The 26,142-nt window shown below is 34.0% G+C and overlaps 1 protein-coding gene across 1 annotated transcript; it reads right to left on the bottom strand.

The window, feature by feature from the left end:
* Positions 1 to 10,732: 10,732 nt before the first annotated feature.
* On the bottom strand, positions 10,733 to 12,054 carry LOC129235675 (putative nuclease HARBI1). The gene is made up of 3 exons (XM_054869659.1): positions 11,798 to 12,054; positions 11,317 to 11,743; positions 10,733 to 11,257 (listed from the first exon to the last, which is right to left on the bottom strand). Exons 1-3 carry the CDS (start codon positions 11,908 to 11,910, stop codon positions 10,733 to 10,735), a joined length of 1,065 nt encoding a protein of 354 aa, XP_054725634.1. The 5' UTR covers positions 11,911 to 12,054.
* Positions 12,055 to 26,142: the final 14,088 nt, after the last annotated feature.

Genomic DNA, 26,142 nt, shown 5'->3' with positions numbered 1-26,142 from the left:
CTAGGGTCATTAAAGTTATTCGGCCTGGTGCTTTCACGCTGCACGGTCAGCCTATGGAAAATGTTAATAAAATAAAATAAATAATAAAATAAATAAAACAAAGCTTCGAATCTTTAACTCAAATGTTAAGTCTGTAAAAAGTTGAGTTCAAAGGAGTACTAGACCCTATACGCAAACTATTACTTTTTAATCACCTCCGTTCAGTCATAATATAGAATAAAAAGAGACTTCCTTTATGTGTTATACATAACATTGGAATGTTTTTAAAGGAACCGTATTTCTCTAAATGGAGCTATATCGAAAAGAGCATTAAAAATTTTACTCCTGAAATTCAATACCAGAGCTAATAAATTTTTCGGCGTGTAAGAAACACAATTTTTATTGTTTTCGTGTTTTTTAAATTATGTATTACCCTTCCCCTTCCCTTAGTTATAACCTTACCCCCGTACGAGGGTACTAACCTCTATTAACCGCTCTCTAACTCTGACTTTTACTTATTTAGCATTTGCTGTTTAGTAAAATAATTATATTTTTATTTACTTCCAACTATCAATTATTGTTAGCTTGAACATTAAGCCCACAACATTTATATATTTTTTGTTTTGTTTTTGTAATTTGGAATTCTCAAACATAAATTAGACTAAATAGTTTTCATGCATTTATTCATATTGCATCTTCAAATTTCTTAGAAATGAGCACTCAATTATTGATCTTGGCTTCAGAGTACGACACTACGGCGAAGGTGAAGAGATTTTTCTTTTCGAAAATATGTATTCCCCTGCTTGTAATGTTACCGCTTTTATTGCAAACAAATATCTGCAAGATTTACCGTTATTTTTTCACGGCAATTTTTCATGTTTAAAAGTTTCTAATGTCTCACTAATATGAACAGAAATCTGGTATCAGAGTTATTTTATTGTATGTAAGACAATTCTGAATATGAGTCACATTTAAGACCACCACGCCACCTGGCGGGAAATTTTTTTCTTTATATTGAAATGTCTCGTCATAATTTAAAATATACTGAAAAATATAAAACGAACAGACCAGATCGAATGCGTTGTAATAGCAACTTATATGCCAGTCCAGCCTGGAGTAATATCGCAAAGTCGCATGTTAAGAAACTGCAAATCTGCCAAAATAAGGTACTCAAAATGATGCTACTAAATAGTTTTCATGTATTTATTCATATTGCATCTTCAAATTTCTTAGAAATGAGCACTCAATTATTGATCTTGGCTTCAGAGTACGACACTACGGCGAAGGTGAAGAGATTTTTCTTTTCGAAAATATGTATTCCCCTGCTTGTAATGTTACCGCTTTTATTGCAAACAATTATCTGCAAGATTTACCGTTATTTTTTCACGGCAATTTTTCATGTTTAAAAGTTTCTAATGTCTCACTAATATGAACAGAAATCTGATATCAGAGTTATTTTATTGTATGTAAGACAATTCTGAATATGAGTCACATTTAAGACCCCTACGCCACCTGGCGGGAAATTTTTTTCTTTATATTGAAATGTCTCGTCATAATTTAAAATATACTGAAAAATATAAAACGAACAGACCAGATCGAATGCGTTGTAATAGCAACTTATATGCCAGTCCAGCCTGGAGTAATATCGCAAAGTCGCATGTTAAGAAACTGCAAATCTGCCAAAATAAGGTACTCAAAATGATGCTACGACTCCCATGGCATTTCTCCACCAGAAAGCTTCATGATGAATCAAAAACTAAGACTTTGTCAGATCAAATACAAAATTTGACTAAAAGATTCAAAATTCGTTCCAGTTTTTCGAACAATCTGCTAATAACTGAACTTTCTTAATGTTCAATTAGGCCGTGGTACTTAAATGCGTATAGATTAACCCTAGCTTGTAAGATGTAAAGCGGAGGTTTTTCATAGTAGGTTTTTCCTTCGAAAAAAGAAAAAATCGTTTAAAAAACCGAAACCTGTGATAAATATATAAATATAAGTAGAATTAAGATTTATATTCTGTAAATCGTGCGATAACATAAATATTGTAACGTTTTTCTACTTAATAAACTCTTATCTTAAATATCTTATCTGATCATCAAATCGAAATGGTCATTTTGCCCACTAAGTGCCCCACACCACGGATTCTCTCCTCGTATGTAAATATATTAAAAAACAAATGCTATTTATTTTAACCATCTAAGGTTAATTTACAATTTTACACACAAACAGAGAAAAAAAAGCTTCGCCACAATCACTTTTTTTACCAACACCAATCACTTCAGTGCAAAAACACAATTACGATGATGATTCACATTGCCTGCGAAAAGGAGGTGGGCTGTTTAATGAGGTGCCTCCATGGTGCGAGTGTATGCAAGGCAACCAAAGTTAAGGCAGCGTAATAAAAATAAAAATACATAGTAAAAATTCAAGAAAAAACTAATAAGGCAAATATAAAACCAAGCTGTAAAATACGAATGAAAATCTGCGCTCGCAGTGGAAACAGACAACGCCTTAAATGAAACAAGCGAGGCGCGTCTCACAAAGCTGTTTCGTTATGAAAAGCGAAGCTCAAAAGCCTGTATTTATATATGAATGTATATGTTGGTGTGCATGCTCACCATATGTTTTCGTACATAAATTACAGTAAAATTATTTTAATCACAAAATAATTGCATTTTCGACATTACATGTGAGCGTTTAAGTGCTTTGCAGCTCCGAAAGTGTCTGTGTGTATGTGGGATTTTGCTTTGTTTGAGGTTTTGCAATTCTTCAGTTGAAATTCGACGCGTCACGCATTTCAATTTCAATTTTCAGTATTCTTGCCTCAGAGTTTTGTTTTTGCTTTTTTTGACACCAGAGAAATGACACTTGTATGGTTAAATATGGTTAAGTGAACGCTTTTTTATAATAAATTAAATGCAAAGGCAAAGATTTGGTTAAAGATCAGGAAGAAAGTAAAAAAATATATACTTTTATACATACATATGTATCAAAAGGGTAAATACAGGGTGGCTGATGAAAGCCGCTACCAAAAAAAAATTGAATGACTTTTTTTCTTTTTAAGTTATCTGTTCTATTTTTGTTTTAATTTGCAGATTGATCTTTAAAATTTATTAAAATGGATAACTGGGACACGCAAACAAGAATTTGGATAGTCCGCCGCTATCACGCACTGGAGTCCCTAGTTTCGGTACAGAGAGAGTACAGGCGGATGTTTGGCGGCGATCCCCCGAGCAGATGGACCATAATGAGACTGGTGAATAATTTTGCTGAGCAAGGAACAGTCGCAAGAAGGCCTTATCATCGAAACCCACCAGTTCGGACGAGGAAACGATCGCTGCTGTAGCTGCAGCTATACAAAGCAATCCAAGAGTTTCAACAAGAAGCTTATCTGCTCAACTTGGTGTCAGCCGACAGTCTTTGCAAACAATAATGCACAAAGATTTAGACTTATTTCCCTACAAAATTCAAATGGTTAACAAACTGAATGCAGCAGACTTGCCGATTCGCTTGGAATTTTGCCAGAAGATCCTGCAAATGGTGGAAGAAGACCAAAACATGTTAAACTGCCTTTTCATGTCTGATGAGGCCCATTTCGATTTAAACGGCAATGTGAACAAACAAAATTGTCGAATATGGAGTACTTCTAACCCACAGATACTCCACGAGACGGAATTGCATCCTCTTCGCGTGACAGTGCGGTGTGCGGTTTCTTCACGCTGTATTGTCGGGCCTTATTTTTTTGAAGAAAATGGTCACACCGTTACGGTTACTGGAGACCGTTATTTGAAAATGCTGAAAGAATTTTTCTATCCAGAACTACGCCGAAAGAGAATTCCTTTCAACTCTGTGTGGTTTCAACAAAATGGGGCAACGTCTCACATAGCCCAGGCTGTTATGACAGAGTTGCGACGAAAATTTCCCAATAAACTGATTTCAAGAAACTCCGAATTTCGTTGGCCCCCCAGGTCGCCTGACCTTACTGCACCTGACTTTTTCTTGTGGGGTTTATGTAAACAAGAAGTTTATAAAACAAAGCCAACAAATTTTGATGAACTAAAACAATCCATTCGAGCAACAATTGCGGCTATTCCTGTCGCAACTCTCAAAGCAGCAATGAACAACTTTTTACTAAGATGCCGCACTTGTGTCAACGAGCATGGGGGGCATTTAAATTCAATTATTTTTAAAACTAGTTAAGCTACATTTAATAAAATTTAATGACCTTCAACTTGAAAAAAAATAAATGAATTCCATACACTAAAAAAACAGTTATTTGAGTTTCTTAATGTAGCAAAATTCATCAGCCACCCTGTACTTAAACGGCCGCCGTAGCCGAATGGGTTCGCGCCTGAAAAAAGTTTTTTCTAATAGCGGTAGCTCCTCGGCAGGCAATAGCAAACCTCAGAGTGTATTTTTGCCATGAAAAAGCTCCTCATACCGTTCGGAGTCGGCTTAAATCTGTAGGTCCCTCCATTTGTGGAACAACATTAAGACGCATACCACATACAGGAGGAGGAGCTTGGCTAAAGTCAAAGGGTGCACGCACCAAATATATATATATATATACATATAAATACTTAAGAACCAAAAGATGCAGCTTTACTTTTTTATGGCTTCATTTTTACTTGAATGTTCTTTTCATAGTTTGCTTGGTGTTGCTTTGTGAAATTTTGTGTTGAATTCAAAGAAACTTAACGATTCTCAACTTTGTATAGACTCTCACAAATTACCAAAAGTAACAGGAATACGAACCATCAATACGAGTTGTAAGTATTCCACAGATCTTTTATTCACCATCTGAACATAATTTCAAATTCAACAATTTGATAAGTTGATCTCTAGCTTATTTTTTGATTGCTGTTACGAAATTTTATTTTATCTAGAGAACAACACCGTCAGGAAAAAAATGATCGAAAATCAATGAGAATTTTAAGCCATTCAAACCTGAACTTTATTATACTAAAATTTAATAGACCATAAAACTGTGGTCTAAACCGAAATTAAAAAAAAAATTGTTCATCAGTTATTTCACAACACAGTATTTTAAGCTAAATTTATTTAATGTAATTTTTACGATACCTCATAGTAATCTTGATAGTAGTAGTCCTAATATACTACCTTAGGGCATCCCAAATGTGGCTACAAAGACAGTGGAGGATACATCCTCTATCAAGACCACACAACTGGTAATGAAGTAGAAATTCAACCATTTGAGAAAAAGAGAATGAAATCCGAGAAAAACTAATTAACCTCATAAAATTATGTAGAGTACCTTGTCGAAAGCTTTGAAAAAATCTGAATATACGCAGCCAACTTGCAGTCATTAGATTTTTATTAATACTTTCGAATTACGTAACGATTTCCCACTTCAATCCCAAACCAGAAATAACAGATTAATTCAGTTTCACATACGGTTTGACATATTAATCAATTTTACTGCACATTCACTTATTTTATGGATACAGGCTATGAATAGCCTGCCTCTAGCACATAAAAAATTGCAATTAGTTGATCAACTAATCGTCGCATTCGTGTAAAGATTTCCAAGCGAATCAATCGAAGCGCGCATCTTACGCGCAACCTGATTATTAAAGTTAACTGGTCAAGAAGCGCATTCGTCTGTTTTGATCAACAACTCTAGCCGTACGATATTTATGTGCACACATATTTCTGAATTTACATAAATTAGTTCTGTTAAGCGCTTGTAAATTTTATAAACCAGCTGGAGTTTATGTAAAACGAATTGTGATTAACCGCTTTACCGGCACAAATAATTGCCATCCTAAACGATCGACAGCAAGTTTATCGATACAATTTGTAAACAACATTTCAATAATGACTACTGATTCGTGCTACGACTGCATTTTTACAACAGTACATGCATAGTTGCATACATCCACGTGTATGCGCATTCACACATTCATAGGCAGATGTACTACCATCCATATAAGCGTTTGCGTATGTGTAAATTTATACTATTATAGTAAAACCGCTATATTATTATTGTATCATTGTCTGAAATTGTTGTATTGGGCTCCTATAAGGAAATTCTAGTCTGAAGTTCTGTTATTGAAGCAGCGATTTTGAATGACAGCTGCTGGCATTGTTTGATCGTCAGGCTGGAATAAATTACCAACCTAAGTGGCCATATCTGCCATTAAATGTCGTTTATACAGGTAGATAGTGCATTTAATTCTATTTAAATGTTTATTTCTTTATATACATACTGATATATGTATGCATAATTAAGTGACACGTGACACAAAAGGAAAACTCTTATAGGCGCTTATGTACATTTCAAATTTATTTTCCAGAAAAGTCGTCTTACACCAAGTAATTCGTTTGAATTTATTTTTAAATTTATTATATTTATAGATTGATTGAATTGAAAGGAATGATAAGATAAATGATAGATGATAGATAAATTGATTGAATTGAAAGGAATAATGAACTATAAAATGTGGAAATTAATAAGGGATATGAAAAATCTAGTTTATGTACCGGTAGAGATCAGCAGTCAGTCCTTTAAGCTACACTCAAAAGGGTCTTAGTACCAGTTTTGCAGTTAGTATTTGTTCTCTACTGAGATAAAAGTAATCTTAAAGTAAAACTTTTTAAAAGACAATACATTCAACCTAACATAGAAGGTAGTAAAAATGTCTCTATCAAAGTTTCAATTTACAAGATATTTTTGAGGGTACCATGATTGGTCCGTAGTAATAGGATCTAAATAAGGCTTTTTCGATTAGAGTCGGTTTTAAGGTTAGAGCAATAAGCTGTTACTAAAATATTTAGCAAACTGTTAACATAATTATAAATGTACATTTGCGGCGCCATAAGTTGAGTTTTCTTTTTTGTATATATTGAGTTTAGGGGAAATATGAACCGCTTTGACAACATTGAACGCAATTTCAGCATCATTAATGGTGCGACATTGTTTAGGCATCCAAATATTTATAAAAACAGAGCACATCCCTTAGAATTAGACGACAGAGATTTTTATTTTCGTTATCGGTTCGACCAGCCACTGTGCAATTCATTAGCTTTATCGAGCCTTAAATATGGAGAACCCGAGAAAGCACAAAGGCCTCCCTCCACAAGTTCTCTGTACCTACTCTTAGAATCCGAGAAAGAAAGGTCTATCAAAGTGACGTTGGTATGGTAATAGAGGGTAATTAAAATTTCATGAATATTTCTGTACTACAACTGATTTATCCCAAAATACTGTTGGAAGGATAATAAAAGAAATATCCAAAAGTATTGGAATGTTGTCGGTTTCCTACCGTGATCGGAGATATCGGCAGCCCCACCCCAGGAGCGAATTAAATGTTCTTCAAAAAATGTAGGCTATTTTTACAGGCTATTTTTTGAATAAGAAAAATAGCTATTTTCTAAATGTTCACAATTGCACAAAGCAGATACACCTTTGAAACCACTTCAAATTCAGAGGGCATACAAAACTGTATTTATTAATATGCAAATGCCTTCCTGACCAAAAAATTCTCGGAACAACCGCCAGGTGACGTTCTATCTAAGACAACTGATTTTAGTTCTGTTTTATTTTTGGTTAGGTTAGCACATCAGTGATTAACATTCCTACCAAAATTTTATCGTCATTGTGTGCGCTGTGGACCTGAATTTGAAAGTTTTTTGAATGCAAAAAGGAACCTCGTTGATGTCGCCAAAGACATGATTTTCAAAGCTGGTCCTACATTCAACAACGAGCACATCATTACTGAAGACGAGACCTAAAACCCACGTCGTTTTCCGTCTAAAAAGAAAGTGGTGCTCATGGTTTTTATGGATTACATTTGCAGAATTGTTATTGTTGTAGAACATGTTGTCGTAAACAATGTTTTATAGCCTATTTGGCATGATTCAGAACAAAATAATTTAGCCTATTTTTAAACAAAGTCAAGTAAGAAAGACTTTCTTAATTCAGTTCTTTGAAACGGAGAATTAATATATAGAATCTATAGTTTAACGTGCATATGAAATTTTTTTAGGGCATAGCAGAATAAGTTGACTTTTGCCGTACAGGTAATATTTCTAAATTTTTAGTTGAACCAGATTTGAATAAGAAAAGGTAGATATTCTTACGTATAAAATCAACTCGTTCACGCACACTCTTACTTATAATAAATATAATTACATAGGAGCCCAAAAAAGCAAATATTAGCAAGAAATAGCGCAAAGTTGAAAAATATTTAATTAAACAAAATTGGTTCAGAAAAATTAACTTAATTAAGACGGTTTTAGCTTCCGGTTATTTCTGTTTAAATTAGCCTAATCACGCAAAAACCGCGCAAGCATAAAACAATGGAGAATTAATTTATATTTCTTAAAAACCCAACTTTATTTTCAAAGTAAAAGGTAGCAAAAAATAATAAAGAATTGCCGATTTCAAACACAAGAAAAAACCAATTACCGAATGTTCTCAAGGCCAAGACTGTGGCGGTGTGTGTGTAGTAAATATGCATGGCCCATTCGCTTCGCCAAAACAAATTGGTGGAATTTTAAATAGAAAGATATAGAAGCAATACAATTACCTAATATGGCTTAATAATTTGCTTGTTCCAAACACACACGCATCCCCGAAGGAATGGTACATATTTACTAAAAACTCTAAGTGGAAGCAAGTAAATAAATATTTAACTGAACTTTATATGAACGGCGCAAGCTTTTAGTGAAATGTATTAAGTACAGTCAGATGTATGAGCATAATTTATAATTTTAGCACCGATTGGGCGATTTATGCAAGGTGCGCATGGTTGCACAGCTTCTTAATAATTTTTACGAGAACACTTAGCTAAATCAAATGAACAGGTGAACCACGTACGGTTTTAGATATAGCAACATATGTCGTAATGTTTTTACACATATGGAGGGGCCTACAGTTTTACGCCGGGTCGGAATGGCAGAAGGTTTTATGAGGAGTTTTTAATGGCAGAAATACATCCGGAAGTTTGCCATTGTCTACTGATGGCTGACCGCTAATACAAAAAAATTTTTTCCATCATTTGAAGTTTCATGTCTGTTGTGGTTGCGAACCAGAGGCATCGGATGGCAGTTACAGCAAATTCCCTTTAGAATTACCAAAACTTTATCTTTTTTAAAACTTTCCTTACGTGGAATGTAGGCAAGATTAAGATCATACTTGGCGCATTTCCTTACTAACCGTCCCTCACACTAAAAGTGAAGTACGGACGTCACTCCCGGGATCCAGAGATTTGTGGATTTTCTCAGCCCGAATAGCTGTAGTTTATTTACTTAGGTTAGGTTAGGTAGTAATCGTTGCCCAGTGAGTGGGTCCACTTGGACGAAAGAAGTTTGGTTCATCCTTTGTGATACCATTGCAAGAGGGGGAAAAAGAGGTGAAGGAGAAACCATAGGTCGAGAAGGAAAGGTGTGGGGAGGGTTGAGTATTTGTGTGCAATTTCTTAGCAAATATAAATACATTTGAACGTTTTTGCTACTGGCTACTATTTAATATAAGAAACAATACAGCTAAGAGCATGTAAAGTTCTCGAATATACCACGAAACTATCAGGCATGTTCTGCAAATCGTTTTCGGGCAATATTTTCGCATTTTCCGTTTTCAAATCGTTTGACATGTTCTGTAAATCGTTCCGTTTTCGTTTTTTTTCGAACATCAGCAAATCGTTTTTTCACCCTGTTCTGGAAATCGAAATCGTTAAAATTTTCCAGTTTTATTTTCGGCAACTTAAACGTTAGCGGTTTGTGATATTCTTAAAACTGTTTGTTGAAATAAATTTATCAAAATGTGAGTATTTACTCAAAATAACTGCATATATTTATGTAAATAAAAGTGTTTATTTAAAATATTTAAAACTTATTCAAAAACTTTTAGGGGAAAACACAAGAACTCCAAGCAAGAGCTAATTTTAGTCGAGTTTATGGAATCTCATCCAGATTTGGCGAAGAATTTTTTGAAGGGCGACAGAGTTGCTGTTGAGGAAAAGTGGAAAGAGCTAACGACGCTGCTAAATGCAGAAGGGCCGCCCCAAAAAGATGTTAATGGAAAGTAAGTATTTAGTCAAATATTAAAATAAATATTTTTGAGTTGTCTTTTTTCAAGATGGTCTGACTGGAAGGGGTGCATTCGGAAAAAGGTTGCCCATAACAATCTAGAATCGAGGGCAACAGGAGGTGGACCCTTTAATAAGCATGTACTGACGAGCAACGAAGAATGTGTTGCAAGATTTTGTGGAATTTTTGCAGCCGTTGAGGGCATAAGCCATTGTAGAAGCTTTGGGACAGAAGATAATAATAGCGCTATCGAATCTGAGGAAGAACGTCCCCAAACAAGTAGGGAAGCGGTGGCTACCCTGAGAGCTGCAAAGAGGCTACGAGTGTCAACGCAGGACAGCCTTCAGTCGTGTATGGCAACGCAATCTAGTTGTATGGAGAAAATATCCACAACTTTAGATAACATTTGTGAAAACCAACACAAGATTGCAAAATCGCAGGAAGATGAAAGGGAAGAGATTCGACGACTTCGTCGTGCTGTTGAGAAACAAAATGAATTGCTGGCAGAGCAAAATCGCTTGAAGACTCAAAGTATAGAGCAAAAGCAAAGACATTACCTCAAAATGGAGCAGTTGCAACAGGAAACAGTTAATATTAAAACTAAAATGCTTGAGATAGAGACTAAAAAATAAATATAAAAGAATCTTATTGAAATGTTATGTATATATTTACTTTTAATATGAATAAATTTTATGTTTCATAATATTAAATTTCTAGCAATAGAGTCTCTTATATTTCTGCCAACACTATATAAACTACTGTTTTCCTCATTTTCAGCAATTTCCTCATCAATTGGATTGTTTTCTAATACGGTTTCTGTTTCAATGTCATCTATTTGATTACTTCTACATATGTTATGTAGTGCGCAACAAACATTTATTATCTTCACTACCTTTTGCGGCGTATATGGCAGGGTAGTTTTCAAACAACGAAACCGACTTTTTAATACTCCTATAACACGCTCAACGATGTTACGTGCTTTTGCATGCTGCTGGTTAAATCTGTGTTCTGCCGATCTTGGGCCTGGGTTTCTATATGGAGTCAGTAGAAATGGCTCTATACCAAAACCAGAATCTCCCAGTAGCCAAGACCCTCGGTCACCAGCTTCATACTGCGATAGGTAATAGTGTTTTGCACTGCTCATACTAAATACGAAAGCGTCATGGCTTGCACCAGGCCGAGTTGCATCAACTGCTCTTATTATCATATCAAAATCACAAATCTGTAAAATAAAGGCAGTAAATTTTAAATTTTAGAAACACAATTTAAATTCATTCTTACAATCATTGCGTTTATGCTAAAAAATCCTTTTCGGTTAAAAAATAGATGCTCGTTCTCAAAAGGTTTAATCAGAGCCACATGTGTTCCATCAATACACCCTATTACTCCTGGAATACCGAATTTTTCTACAAAATTAAGTTTTGATTTTCTAGAATCCTCTTCAGACATTTTCAGCTTAATCCACTTAGAACACAGAACATTTTCCAAAGCATTGATCATTTCGGATAATATTTTTGAGACTGTGCTTCTACCCATAGCAATATCTGTATCCTTTCCGACGGAACGTTGATAGGAACCTTCTGCGAAAAACCTAAGACTTGCTGCCAGCTTTAATAAAATAGGTATGGACGTTTCCTTGACGAAAGATTTTACTTCATTCAGCACTTCTAAAAAAGCGTACTTGTTTAGGCGATAGTTGGAAACAAATCTAAAGTAGAAAAACTTAATGAATGCCACAAAGTATAACCATTTCTAATCTTACGTAGAATCCGGTGCACTGAGAGGATTCGAATGGTCTCTTAAACGCCGCCTATCTATTCTACTTTGGTAATCTTGCTCCTGTTCGTTTAACACATAAGCTGCCATAAAAAACATGATAATTTTTTAATTAAATCCTCTTATTTTGAAATTATTTCGTATTTTTTGCCAACGAATTCTTTTGTCATTTGGTTTGTTTAATTGCCAAAGAGAAATCAGCTGTTTCAAACTTAAATTCGAATTTAAATGAAATCGGACGAATTACAGAACACCCAAAACAAAATCGTACGAATTGCCATTTCGGATCCGAATTGAAATCGCGCGATTTTCAGAACATGCCTGTATATAACTCTTCAAAGGTAAGCAAAAATTGGCCTGCGAAAATTACTATGTCAACATAAAACTAAAGCATAAAACTCAAAATAAATGTTAAATTCCGCACGGCAATGAATGTAATGTTTAGAAAACGTCGAAAAACTCACAAAATAAATCTCCGGAAATGTATCACCTAAAATTTAATTTTGATGTTAAAGGCGACTGGCAGATATGATTTTGTCAATTTTTGTATAAGTGCAAGTATGTACAAGCATATGTGAGTAGATATGTAGCAAAGTATGGTTATGTAGGGTGGCAAGAGAAAGGTCATAAAAGGCACGTTGTCAAGCAGCGCTCAACGGCATCCATCAAATGCAAACAAAATTTCTTTAATTACATTAAACTTGAGTTATAACTGACTTTTCCCTCGACTTTTAGTTTTTTGTGCTGTACCTTACATGCACTTTTTAAGCTACTTAAAACTATTATGAAAGTGAAATTTATGACTGTCAAAGTTTCATTTACTTCTTTTAATTTATTACATTTCCATATGGTAACTTTATTTGCCAAGTCACCAAAGTCGTACGCGTTAGTTTTGAGAAAAATGCTATTGGTTTTCTTTCCTTTCATCTCTTTGATGGACTCACTGCGGGAGTGTTGATGACGTAGATATTCGTATATACTGTGAGAGTCTCACATTAAAACGAAAAAAAAATTACATAGTAGAAACATATTTAAATGATCAACTGTTTATATAAAATAAAGCGTGTATGGCATGTAGGGTTACAATTTTTTTCAATTTTCATATTTTCATTTTGACGCACCATTGCAATCCCGGGATTCCGAGACCAGAATCGGAATTTAGATTTTCACTATTTTGCAACCACTTAACTCAAAAAATGTTATCAATATTGAAAAAACTTTGAAATATATCTACTTATATTTTTGTCAAAAAGTCAAAGTCAAGTTTGACCTACGATATGTTTCCTAAGATATTAAAAAACCTGAAAATCCCGTGATTGTAGCGAATCGTCACGAGATTTTCGGGACTTAAAAAGAGCAAAATTCCGCAACTCCGGGATTCGTAGAACGACAACAGTCCTATAAGTTTGTTAGCACCCCTAACCCCAGCCGAATGTATTTTTTCTTCGGCTTGGTTAAAGAAGGCTTTATATCTAGCTTTCAAATGTTTTCAGTCAAATGATCCCATGAAGCACGATCGCATGTCTATATATTGAGCAATTGCCACGCAGCACCTTCCGAATGGGTGAAGTGGAGTACAAATTTTATTCGAAAGTGAAACATCCCACGCTTAATAATGACCTATTTTTCTAAGTAAAAACCCAATGATAATACAATAATGAACTATAGTAATTACAATACGGCAGTCGTAGCCACATCGATTGGTGCGTGAATACCATTCAGAAATACCAAAATGATAAAAAAACAAGTTTTTTCTAATAGTGGTCGCCCCTCGACAGGCAATAGCAAACATCCGAGTGTATTTCTGCCATAAAAAAGCACCTCACAAAAAAAATGATCTGCCGAGTCGGCTTAAAACTGTAGGTCCCTGCATTTGGGGAGCAACATGAAGGCGTACGCCACAAATAAGAAGCACCAATTATATATCAATTATATTTAGCAAAATTTATTTTGTGCTGGCTGTTAATCTTTGGAAGCAATGAAACTCATAGACTGACGCCGTATTTATTTTTATTGGGTTCATTATTTGCACCAAATTTGAGTTATTGTATTTTATTAGTAACAGAAACTTCAGTTTTTGTTATTTTGCTAAAACTACCGTTATATGGTAAGTGAGCGTGGCTAATTACTGATTTCAGACATATTCACTACTAAATTACCTTGGTCCAATATGTGTGCCAAGTCTCATTGAAAAATATTAATTTTTGCGCGAGTCTGATGAGCGGGCAGACAAAACTAATCCACCTCTCATCATTCTGAAAATTTTGGTATTTAGACAAAAGGACAATGAAAGGTGTACCACATTTCGACCAGTTTTAGCTATTTAACTTCTTTTAATATATTTAGTGGTTACTTTTTTTTTATAAATGTTTAGCTCATTATACAATAAACAAAAAAATATAAACCGTTTTTTTAACTTTGTGCAAAAATTATGAAAATTATGAAAAATCTGCAAATTTCACCAAAATTTCAATTTTGTATACTGTTGCATAAAATGATTTTGGCAGAAGTGCGCGGGGTATAAAAATGCTTATGAAATTAAAAAGTTGCTAAAATAAAAAAATATAAAACTAATTTCACTCCCCCAAAACGTATCACTTGACTCCAAATCACTCATTGCGCAAGGTTAATTAAAAAGTTAAGTTAAGAAAGGAAAACCAGGTCAGTTGGTTAATTAAGGAAAGCATAACAACAAAAAAGCGCAGAAATTGAATAATAAAATAATTAAAATTTGCACCCATGCCTTCTGATTCGGTAATCAAATTTAACAACTTTCTTTACAGCAAATTCCATTTTTTGGTACGCTTTATGCTTCATACATTTTTCTGTCTTCAAGCTTTATTTTCGGGAGCAGGAATTCAAAAAAATTTTCTCTTCTACTTCTTTCAGCTCCGCTCAATACAGCCGGCAAGTGACTGTGGGACGCATCTGCGACGCCCTTACACTGAGCAAAATGAGGGAAATGTCAATATTATGCATTGATAGTGAACTTGTGGTTCTAGATTCGAAGTGATTAAAAGGATTCTAGAACGATGAGTAATTCATGGCGAATGCCACAAGAAGGATTAAGTAATTGGCAAGCCCAATTATTTGGCATTAGCAAAATTATTAATTTTAATCGCCACTTACAAAAAATTAAAAGAAAATTGTGTGTGCTTGAGTTTGAGTAGAAAAACTTCGGTTGAAATTTATAATTAGTGGAAGTGGCTGCCTTTTAACTAGCAGCAAATACAGCAATACAAATAAAAACAAGCAACTCTCATCAGATCTACCACAAACGGCTGGAAACCTTGACTTGCGCGCCCGTCGCGTTGTCAAAAAAGATAAAACTCGATAAAACCAGTCAAGCTCATAAGAAAAAAGTTAGCATTAAATAAAATAAAAAATCAAGCAGTAAAAGTTTTCTGTTTTAAGCACAAACAAAAGTATTCATAATAAAACATAACGTCTTAGCTCTAATGCAATTTTTCGTGTGTGAAATGCAGGGTCTTTCAAGTCCCAGATCGATTTTAACAGAGCTTTGCTTTGAAGGATGTTAAATAAAAAAATCAACGATTTTGCTGCGCCATTAAAATCTACCATAAAAATGGTAGGCAAACTGTTTATTGATAATTTTTTCCCTTGACTGAGTATTCTGGAATGAATGGAATGCGTGTCCGACTTTTTTTTGTTGTAATTTTGATTAAAATGTTTGAAAATTTTAGGAAAATTTATCGAGTTCTTATGAATTTTGTACAAAATTGTAAACTTTATTTTATATGATATTAGTCCTAGAATGAACGATGTATTTATCAAAAACGAAATTTATTAAAATTAAAATAAACAAAAGAAAAGTAGTCATATTGTTGTGGTACTATAGTGTCTTCGCCGGCTGCATAGTTAGCAAAATAGTGGATAATTCCCTGCAGAATAAAAGAATTAATTAAACATAGGAACATCAGCACAAATTTGCCTTGACCATTCAATTGAAAATATCGGTACTGCAATGAAAGACATTTGGCTATTGTTCATGATATGGATATTGACGACACTCACAGCCACCTAAAAAAATTAACTTGAACTTGAAAGACCCTGTAGTTGGCGCTAAGCCACCCAAGACTAGCTAAAAGCCAACACTTTGTTCGCTGCCTGAGTAGGTTTGATGTTATTTCTGTTAGTTTTCCTTTCATTCATATACTTTAATATACGTACACACATATTTATCACTCAGTATTTTTGTTGTTGTCCGTTTTTATGTCAAAGCTTTAGTTTGTCTGCTTTTGTGCTTAGCTATTGCTTTGCTTATGAAATAAACTTAAAAACATGTTATGCCGTCGCGGTGTTTTAACGATTTATTTGTTGGTTTTTCGCAGCTATGACTTTTTAGGTTTCAATTTTGCAATGAGCTGAATACGCGAAATTAGTCATCGCTTTGAACTCAATTCGACAATTGTACACGTACATACATACATGCACATGCGCTGCTATATAGGTTTATATGTATGTATGAATTTCGGTATAGATTTATGATACCTAAAATATTAATAAAAAAATGAAAGTAAAATATTAAGAGTGATACCATAGCACACGACATACTGGTAGATATTCGTGTGTATCACGTCTACTTTCCGAAACCCCAGATTTTTTTTTCATTACTAGTTAAAACATACTTTACATTAATATAAATTTAAAAAAAGTATCATGTTAACTGGTTTATTAGTTCAACATTTAAATCTAAAACTACTTTTTTAAAATGTATGCTCTAAATTGCATGCCCGATTTTTTTTACAAAGACGAAAAATCCCCCAAAAAAATTGCCAAAAATCGACGATATTTTGTAATCGCTTGACAATCGCACTCGCATTAAAACGCAATGACCGAAAACTGCATAACCAGAAAAATTCTAAAAATTCTGATCAAAACTTTAAGGTGAAGGTTTGAAAAATTTCGTACAAAATTTGAAACTTTGCGTTTGTTATAGTAAAAAAATAGTTATAATTTTACAACGGGGAGTGTATAGAAGAGATTATAAGGGTACGAATTAATAGTTGTTACGGCAAGTATATTCAATATTCTATAGTGCTTTATAGCCTAAGTATGATAAGTCTGAGCTTTTCAAGTTTATTTGTACCTTTTTGGCAAAAAATCTGAGAAAAGTATAGCTTAATATCCCAGAAAATGGTGAAGATTTCACGATTTTAAGAAAGAAATTTTAAAATACCCGGAATTCAAAAAAAGTTGTATTCAAATTTGATACATTCGATTTGAGAATTTGTAATATAAATTAGTAAATTCTAAAAACTTCGTAAATCGATTTTTAAGCCCATTAACATAATTAAAATAGTAGTATAAATAAACACTTTATTCGTGAGTGTAATAAAAATTAATGTATTTATATTTTACATCAAAGTATTTGCCTTAGCAAACACAACCATGGCAACAGCCACCCCCACAGAGCCCTTGAAAACGTGCACAGCAGCATGCACCATGGCCGGAAGGGCAGCTACAGCTACATAGTTATCGGGGTATTGATGGCCTCGATGAAGCGATGCAGTGAAACAAAGTGCACGTATTCACAATTAGCTGCTTCACAGCGACACAACGGGCAGCAACAAAAGCAGCAGGGCATCTAATAATCTTCATGAGAAGCAAAGCGACAGTCAGCGACTGAAGCAGCACGGGCTGGCTGGCTAGCTGCCACCAACTCTTTACACTTCGATTAACCGCAATTTTATTTATTTATTTATTGAAAAATCTTAAGAGCTTCAAACGCACACGCGCCTTTTGTTTATGTTGTTTGTTGGCCTTTTCGGTGCTGTGGGTGGCTGAGTTCATTAGCCAGTTATTTGCCATTGGAGAGCAGTGCGGGCGTTTCTGAATATTTAGGGAAGTGAAAATGCAAAAACCAAAAAGCTTATGATGTGGGAGAAAAAGTTAGGCGAAGTTCCAGCGTTACTCACCAAGAGAAAATATATAAATTTTTTTTTGGTAATGAAACCATCATTTAGTTATGAAAAATTTATTAAGCTTAAAATAAAAAACAATTAAAATCGGTTAACAATTAAGATCTATAAAGTATTTTGAACCTCAACTTTTCTCCCTACACAGCGCTTAGTGAAAACAGAATGTGCAACGAATTGTTCCCACGACAGAACTCCGCGGTGTTCGTTCAAGGAAATGAAATTACCGATGAATTGGTCAACTGCGGATTAGCGGTTTTCACACAGGGGCCAGAGCCAATAATCGGAATGAATCAGCGGAATTGGATCAGCGATTATGCAACAGATTATTAACAGAAAACTGTCGAACTTTTTTCTAAAACTTGGCAGAAAAGATATTCGGTTCATGGTCGGTAATATTACAGGACATAGCGCTTGGGGTCAGCATAGGGCCACCATTGAAATCATTGAGCACCCGATTTGCCTGTTCTGCTTAGAGCAGCCAGATAGCACTGCGCGTTTTCTTTGTGGGTTCCGGTGTAATGAGAACGAGTAAAATTCATTCTCCCAATCTGGAGAGGAGTTACCATTCTCTCGGTGCTTCTCGGCTCGCCTTTTTCAAACTTCAATTTCACAACAGTCGGTTCTACGTTACCGGACCGACCCGGATTTATATCCGACCAAGGATTGTCACTCCAGCAGCATTTCGGTACATGTATGGGAAATGTTTAAGCTGATATAAAAACAACAGAATGTGCTTATGTTTTTTTTTAAATCAAATTCTTTTAATCGAAATAAATTGAGGGTGATGACCTTTTCCTGCATTCTTACTTGTTTTACAGGCACTTTATTTTTCCTTACTTTTTGTTTTTTTTTTAAGTTTATTTGTTTTCTTTTCAGTAATTTAGGAACATGTTTTTTACTGTTCCGCAAGAATTGGCAGGCAAAGTTTTTGATTTTGTAAAGTGCACAAATACTGTTATTGTTTATGTGCATATATATGTATTTTTAACAAATTTACTTTTAATCAAGTTTATTTAACTTGTCTTGAATTCGAATGCCATTTGTAAGTGATTTCCAATTAAATAAAATTGAAAAATGTATCGAGAAGCGTGATTGTTGTATCTACAATTTTCATTTATTCTTGCTTACGGCAAGTATTTACTACATACATATGTATGTGTATATGTGTGTACGAGGGCCGAACGATAAGTTCATAACCTGTGGTAAGCTGCATTCTTTTGCAACAGTAATAAAGGTTAAGACGCTTAAACAATAGGAGACCTGATTAATAACGTTGGCATGGAAAAAAGCGAAACCATAGTGATTGGACCTCTGAAAAGTACTTGAGAAACTAAGTAAAATCAAGCCCATAGTTTATTTTGTAAAAATATCAAATAAATGATATATATATGTATATATATATACAGTGCACTCGCGGTAACTCGAATAGCCGCTAAGTCGAACGACGTGCTAACTCGAACACATTTTTCCCCCTATTGACTTCTTTGTAACTCGAACAATAAAAAAGCGCTATAACTCGAACAAAAAAACAAATTTATTTGTACACACATTCTTTTCAAACATGTACATTTTGTACATAGATACATATGTAATAGTATATGTATATAAATTATATGTATACTAGTGTATTGTCCATATGAATATTTCGGCGTTAATATCCCGTTAGTTTTCTGGGAACAACATCTTCCATTGACCAAATTGCTTTAAATTTGTCATTTGTAGTGTATCAGTGCACGTGAGTAATGGATCGTAAAAGGTTGAAGTGTTTAACATTAAAAGAGAGGGCTGAAGTCCTTAACAAAATTAAACGTGGACGTAGTGTTACTTCTCTAGCGAAGGAATATGGGGTAGCCAAGTCCACCATAAGTCTTATAAAAAAGAAAGGTACGGCAATTTATGGCTTGCACTAACGCTACCGGCAACCATAAGCTTAAACTTCTCGTTATTGACAAAGCAAGAAATCCTCGTGTTTTCAAAAATTTTAACTGTCCGGTGGAGTACAAAAATTCCAAATCAGCCTGGATGACTTCGGCGATTTTCAAAGACTGATTTCATAATTCGTTCGTGCCGCAGGTAAAATCCAGATTCATTAAAACAATTTTTTTAACCAAGTTAAATGACTTTAATATTTAGGTAAGAAAATATTTGAAAGATGGGGGACTACCTGAGAAGGCTCTTCTTCTAATTGATAATGCCCAATCACATCCCAACGAAATCGAATTAAAGTCCGAGGATGGTTTAATTTTAACTATGTTTATGCCGCCGAATGCGACACCATTGATCCAGCCAATGGACCAAAATGTAATTCGTATAACGAAACTATACTACAGAAATTTTCTGCTGGCTTCCATTTTCAACAATCGATCGAAAAATCGATATCGATGACTGTTTTTTTAACATAGCACAGTCAATTGATAAGTCGAACAAATTCGATAAATCAAACAGCGCCTGTTTTAATTAGTTCGCGAGTGCACTGTATATGTATATATATATATATATATATTATTCTAAAGTATAGAGATAAAATACAATATATATTTTGATATATAAGTAATTCCGAGAAAAATTTAATTTGAAATAATATACAATATTTGGTAAATACATTTATTTACAAATTTTGTTTTTCCTTTACAAACACACCAAAATGGTATCATGGTGCTGTATAGTAACTATGGTATATGTAAATTATAAGCGAGTTCGAACGTTCTTTTGCAGAACAGTTGCAAAAGAATGGAGCTATACTTAGCGATTATTCGTCATAACACTATTTGTGGGACATATTGTGGCTGTCATTAATATCGAATGCGCACAACGAACCGAGGGTTAACAGCACTCGGGTCATGACTCGCGAAAGATGACTTAAAAGCTATGGAATTCATAATTATAGTTTTTTTTTATTGACCATTGTATTTACAGTTAGCTATGAAATACAATAAGCTATAGCTATGGCTACTGTGGCCTTAAGCTTTTTTTCGAAACTAGTTACGCGAACGAAACCACAACGGACTTACTTGGTCTAAATAAGTTGGCTATTCCAAACCAACTGCCACAAAAACCTACGCAAACGAAGATTTACTGAGCTAAAAATCATTTTTAGTGGCATAAAGGCATTACTTTGGCGATGTTGGAGTGCATTTTACTTAAGAGGAATTACGTTGAAATATTAAAAAATGTAAAACCATACTTTTCATTAATTCAGTATCTTAGGCCGCGTACTTGTCGGTCGCTTCTCGTATCTATATCCACCACTTTTATTATTATTATTATTTTTTAATACAAGGCAACATATTTTAAAGTGAGGAAATTACTCAATTAAACTTTAGCCGTACACTTCAATCACTGCGACTATTAATATGTCAATTCGTCATGCAATTGTACGGTAAACTGTTGCCACTAATTGTTGTTGTTGGCCTTAAAGATATTACACGTAAATCATAGGACGGGTAAGTGCCAAAGGTGCAATAAATGTTATTTATAGTATTTGACGATTCTTATGCAACCAATAGTGCTAATGTGAAAACAAAGCATTACAACAACTTTGAAAAAATACAGCAAAAAAACAGAAAAAGTGTTAAGAAAAATTTCATATATTCGCTTATAAATATTGATGAGGAAGAAAATATACAAGTCACGGCATACGACGATGCTGGCAAGGCAGTCGCACTAGTTACTAGAGTCTGCTCTCCCTAGCTCTCCCTCTCTCAGAGGTAACACAATGCAATGCACTATAAAATAATTAAAATGTTTCTTATAACTTTTTCTCTTCTCCTATATTCAACTCGAATGTAATTAACACGCTCGCATTTAAGTGGAATAAGCTACATACGTGGTGAATGAAAATGCAGCTGGAGAAGAAAAAATGTTGCAAATGCGGCGTTAACTAAATCACTATTCAACTCAATTTCCCGCCTTTCGGACCACTTGAACAGAGTAGTTCAGCTCAGTTGGCGACGGCAAAGTTCACATACGAGTAAGGTTGCAAAGAACAAAAAGAAAGTAAACCGGCAGGAGGTTAGGCGGTCACATAGGCATGCTGTGAACGCAATAGGCAATGTGTGAACGCATTAGAAAAATTAAAAAAAAATTTACATTCGGTATGAAATTTAATAAAATCACTGGCAAAACACACAAACTGGCAAACAAACATTATTCATAAACAAGTTTTTCGATACGGATTTATCTACTGCCTATTGGTCAGCTTTTGCTATAGAGTGCTTTTGTGTTAAATTTACTCAAGTCGGTAAATATTGAAATTCGTCATCAGACTAAACTAGAAATTCTCCAATTCACGTTTTTCCTTCAACTAAATAGTATTTCTTTATTTACTTGAGAGTAAGTGGTACCATGTCATGCCATTTTCCAAAACTTTATTGTAATCCTATTCGTTTCTGTAAAAGTATATACCATGCATACATATGTATATGCATAAGAATAATAACACCAATTTATAGCAAATTTTCGTTTTATAGGAATATCGAATTTTTTGGCAACTTTGAAGATGGGAGTCGTTGTTCATTACATCCATTTCACCCATTTCAAATGAAAACTTACTATTGAAATTCGTGCATAAAAAGTTGGCCCGTGTAAAAAATATTTTTTTATTTTATTTGGAGATGAATATATTTTTTGTTGCATTTTAATAATCGTCAAGTACGAAATTACCTACTCTAGTGACAAAGTAAACCTTACTACGTCTCTTTTTGAAGCTTTATTGTTTCTTTTTTTTATTATTTTCACTTTTTTTCTATTTCTATATTTTTTCTATTTTTCATTTTTTTTACTTTTTTTATTTTTCAATTTTTTTTTTTAATTCATATTTTTAACTTCTATTTATTTATTTGTTTTCTTAAAAATTATTTTTTTATTTTGTAACATTTTTTATTTTTTCATGTTTTTTTTAATTACAAAAATATTAATTTATTATCTATTTGATTTATTTTTTTATTATTTGTTTTATTTCTTTACTTATTTTTTTATCTATTTTTTCTATTTTTATTTTGTTTTGGTTATTTATTTGTTTTATTTTATTTTTTTTATTTACTTTTATTTTTTTTATTTCATTTTTTATTTTTTTTTATTTACTTTAAATTCGATATATTGTGTGCGTACTGCCGAACATTTATTTTTCATTATTTTTTCTTCGTTAGGTGTATTAAGCGTAGGAACATCCATTGTCAGAAAACGAAACCTCAAACGTTCGGGCGAAATATAGAGCTTTTCTATGTGGTCAGATTTCAGTGTCCGTTACTGTAATATGATATATAAAAGTTCCCAGCAGCAGCGTGAAAGGCATGTAATAAGGCGAATTAGTAGGAGATAAAGGTGGTGCCCAGAATTGGAAATGCTAAATAAAGTTATGAGCATACCCGTTGACAGACAGACACATACATGCGTCAAGATGAAAAATGAGCAATAGATGAAAGAGATAAGAGCTGCTTAGTATATTGTACGGAAAATGTTGCAAAAGTCTATTGGGCTGATGCAACGCGGATATTACACTTTTTGGTTTTGTTTCTTAGTGCTATACTGCCATTGTATACGACAATTGAGTGCACTCGAGGACGGCGCCTGAGAGCGAGCGAATACAAAGAAAAGAGCTGAAAAATATTTTATGTATTATATTTTATGTGCACACGTGGGTTGTATGGGTTGTATGTATGCTATCGTAACTTTGCGAACCGTATTGGCGACAATAAATGTCAACAGCATAAGAAAGTAAACAATGAAAACAAAAGCAATTCCACATACGCCCAACAACAACTATCCAAGTGGCAATAATCAACTTCCAGCAATTACATGCAACCAGCCAAACGGCAACAACAACAGCAAACGGTGGCAAAGTAAAATCCAACTTTATGGATGCGATGGCGATAAAAGCCGTAGCTACTATGAACTTAGCAAAAGCTATAACAACTACTTGGCCATATGAGCTACAAACAAACACAAGTTGTGTGTGAAATTATGATTTTCAAATTAATCTGTTAAAATTTGTTTTCATCGCTTTTACTACTTTTACCTGACGTTGGCATTTACATGCATGCTCTCAAACCGATTTAATGGCGCAATAAATAATAAGAAAAGTGGAAGGCAAAGATTAAATCTGGTAGTGACTATTAGGACTGCGTAAAAGAGTTAATAAAACCAAAGCTAAGTTCACGATAAAGCTAATACATATTTTTTATAAAAAAAACACAAAAACAAAGAATTTTTTGTTTTTTAATAAAAGAAACAAAGGATTAAAGGCGAGTATATGCTTGAAACACAGTTCTTTCGAGCTTTTTCGGGAATATTATTTGTTATGGTTGAAGACGAATACCCTCTGACATGTAATGACTTACTACTAGATTACGAACAAATCTGGTAACTTCTGACATCTAACGAGGAATTAATAACTCGCAGCGCTATTACTAAATGCAATTAAGCAAAGCTAAGAATACGATTGGTGTTTTAAAGTCCGCCATATTGACGGCTTAAAATTTGTGTTTATCTAAAAGGGATTGCACGTCCTTCGGTCTCGATATGGTTGGCAAGCCTAAAGCATATTTGAATGATGTTTTATAGAAGTTCCATTTATATATTCGCAGCACATATTTTCTAGCGTCAGTCGTTTTAACAATTGGCAGCTGATTTCTGCTCACCTCATTTTCCTGTTCTGGCATCAATAAGCTTAGCTTAGAATTAAACGATATTAATATGAAAAAGGTTTTATTTCAACACACAACTGCACGAATCCGACCAATCAAATTATTCTAAAAGCATGCGGTAAGCGTATAATTTCTCCTTTGATTCGTATCTGGGCTTTACTCAGAGATATCTAAAGTCATTGACCCACGTCGAAAACCAAAGGCATTGTACCATTTGAAAGCCAATATTCGGAAAAAGAGGTCGAAATTTTAATTTTCAAATTGCGCTTCATTCGAGGTAGTCGCTAGCCGAATAGGAGTACGAGTTCGGAAAGAAACTCACACAAAGGCTTTAAGGGCTAATTGTATAAATTTATATATGCAATATTACATGAAATAAACTGAAAAAAAATTTAGAAAAATATGTAATAATTTCGAGATTTACTCAACATTGAAAATTTTAACATGGAGGTTTAATAGTCAACTTAATTTGATCCTTTTCAACATCTTCACAATTTCTTTTACTTCCTTTGGGAGGAAATATACTTTTAAAAAACTTTTGCATTGATTGATATTTAAATTAAAAAAATTTTGGAAACATTTTCGTTTTTTGACACTTACGAAAAACACTTCTACTCAAATTTGTTTCTTTTTTTTCTTTTTTTTTTTATTATTAGCTGAGACTTTAGTTAGTAATCCCTGCAAATTTTATAGGGGGGTTCCCACGAATTTTCGAGTTATATTCAAATGTGTAAAGCGAATCAGCGAAAAACACCGCGTACCTGCTTACAAATCTACGAAGCGGTGCGCCGATCGATTTACAAACGGGCGTAATATACAAGGTGGGCCATATAGCGTTTGCTTTTTGAACCACCTATTTTTTTGAGAATGGTAACACAAATGATATGTCAAATGTGTTCATAATTTACTTAAAGGTTTGACATTTACGAAATGGGACGCTATACGCTTGAACAAAACTGGGAAATATTGAAAACCTATTTCCAAAGTGGTGAGTCTTCTTCTTCTTTTCTGATTTTCACATCGGTGGCTAGGTCAATAAGCAAAATTGTTGGATTTGGGGCTCAGAAAATCCACACGTTACTATAGAGAAGCAAATGCATCCCAATGAGTCACTGTTTGGTGCGGTTTTTGGTCTGGCGGCATCATCGGGCCATTTTTTTTCGAAAATGAGCGAGAAGCCGCGGTTACAGTAAATAGCGAGCGTTGCTCAACGAGTTTTTGGACTATTTTTTGTGGGGAGCCGTTAAGGACAAATGCTATGCGAACCATCCAGAGACGATTGATGCTTTAAAACACGAAATCGAAGTTGCCATTCATGAAATCGGAGCCCAAACAATCGAAAATGTGCTTAAAAATTGGGTTGATCGAATGTCCTACTGTAAAGCCAGTCGTGGCAGTCATTTGAACGATATTATTTTTTATTCATAAATGACAATGTTCAATCTTCAAAATAAAAAAAAAATTGAAAAAATATTGATTAGTTTTTTTTTTTTATAGCCGATTCAAAAAGCAAATTTTACATGGCCCACCCTATACGACAAGCACGTAAGCTAACGCTTCCCTAGAGTAGCATTTTGTACTGATTTTTCTTTGGTTCGCTGTACGTATTTCAATATCACTGGAAAAGTTATGTCAGTCCTACAATGAAAATTTCAGGGATTACTGAGCAGAGTCTAAGCTATTAATTAAGAAACAAACAAAAAATCTAAGGACAAATATTTTTCACAAATGATAACAAAAAATTA

Source organism: Anastrepha obliqua, chromosome 1 (assembly GCF_027943255.1).
Source record: "Anastrepha obliqua isolate idAnaObli1 chromosome 1, idAnaObli1_1.0, whole genome shotgun sequence".
NCBI classification, from domain to species: Eukaryota; Metazoa; Arthropoda; class Insecta; order Diptera; family Tephritidae; genus Anastrepha; species Anastrepha obliqua.
Note: the sequence above shows the minus strand (reverse complement) of the source record. Positions and strands in the feature narration are given on the sequence as shown.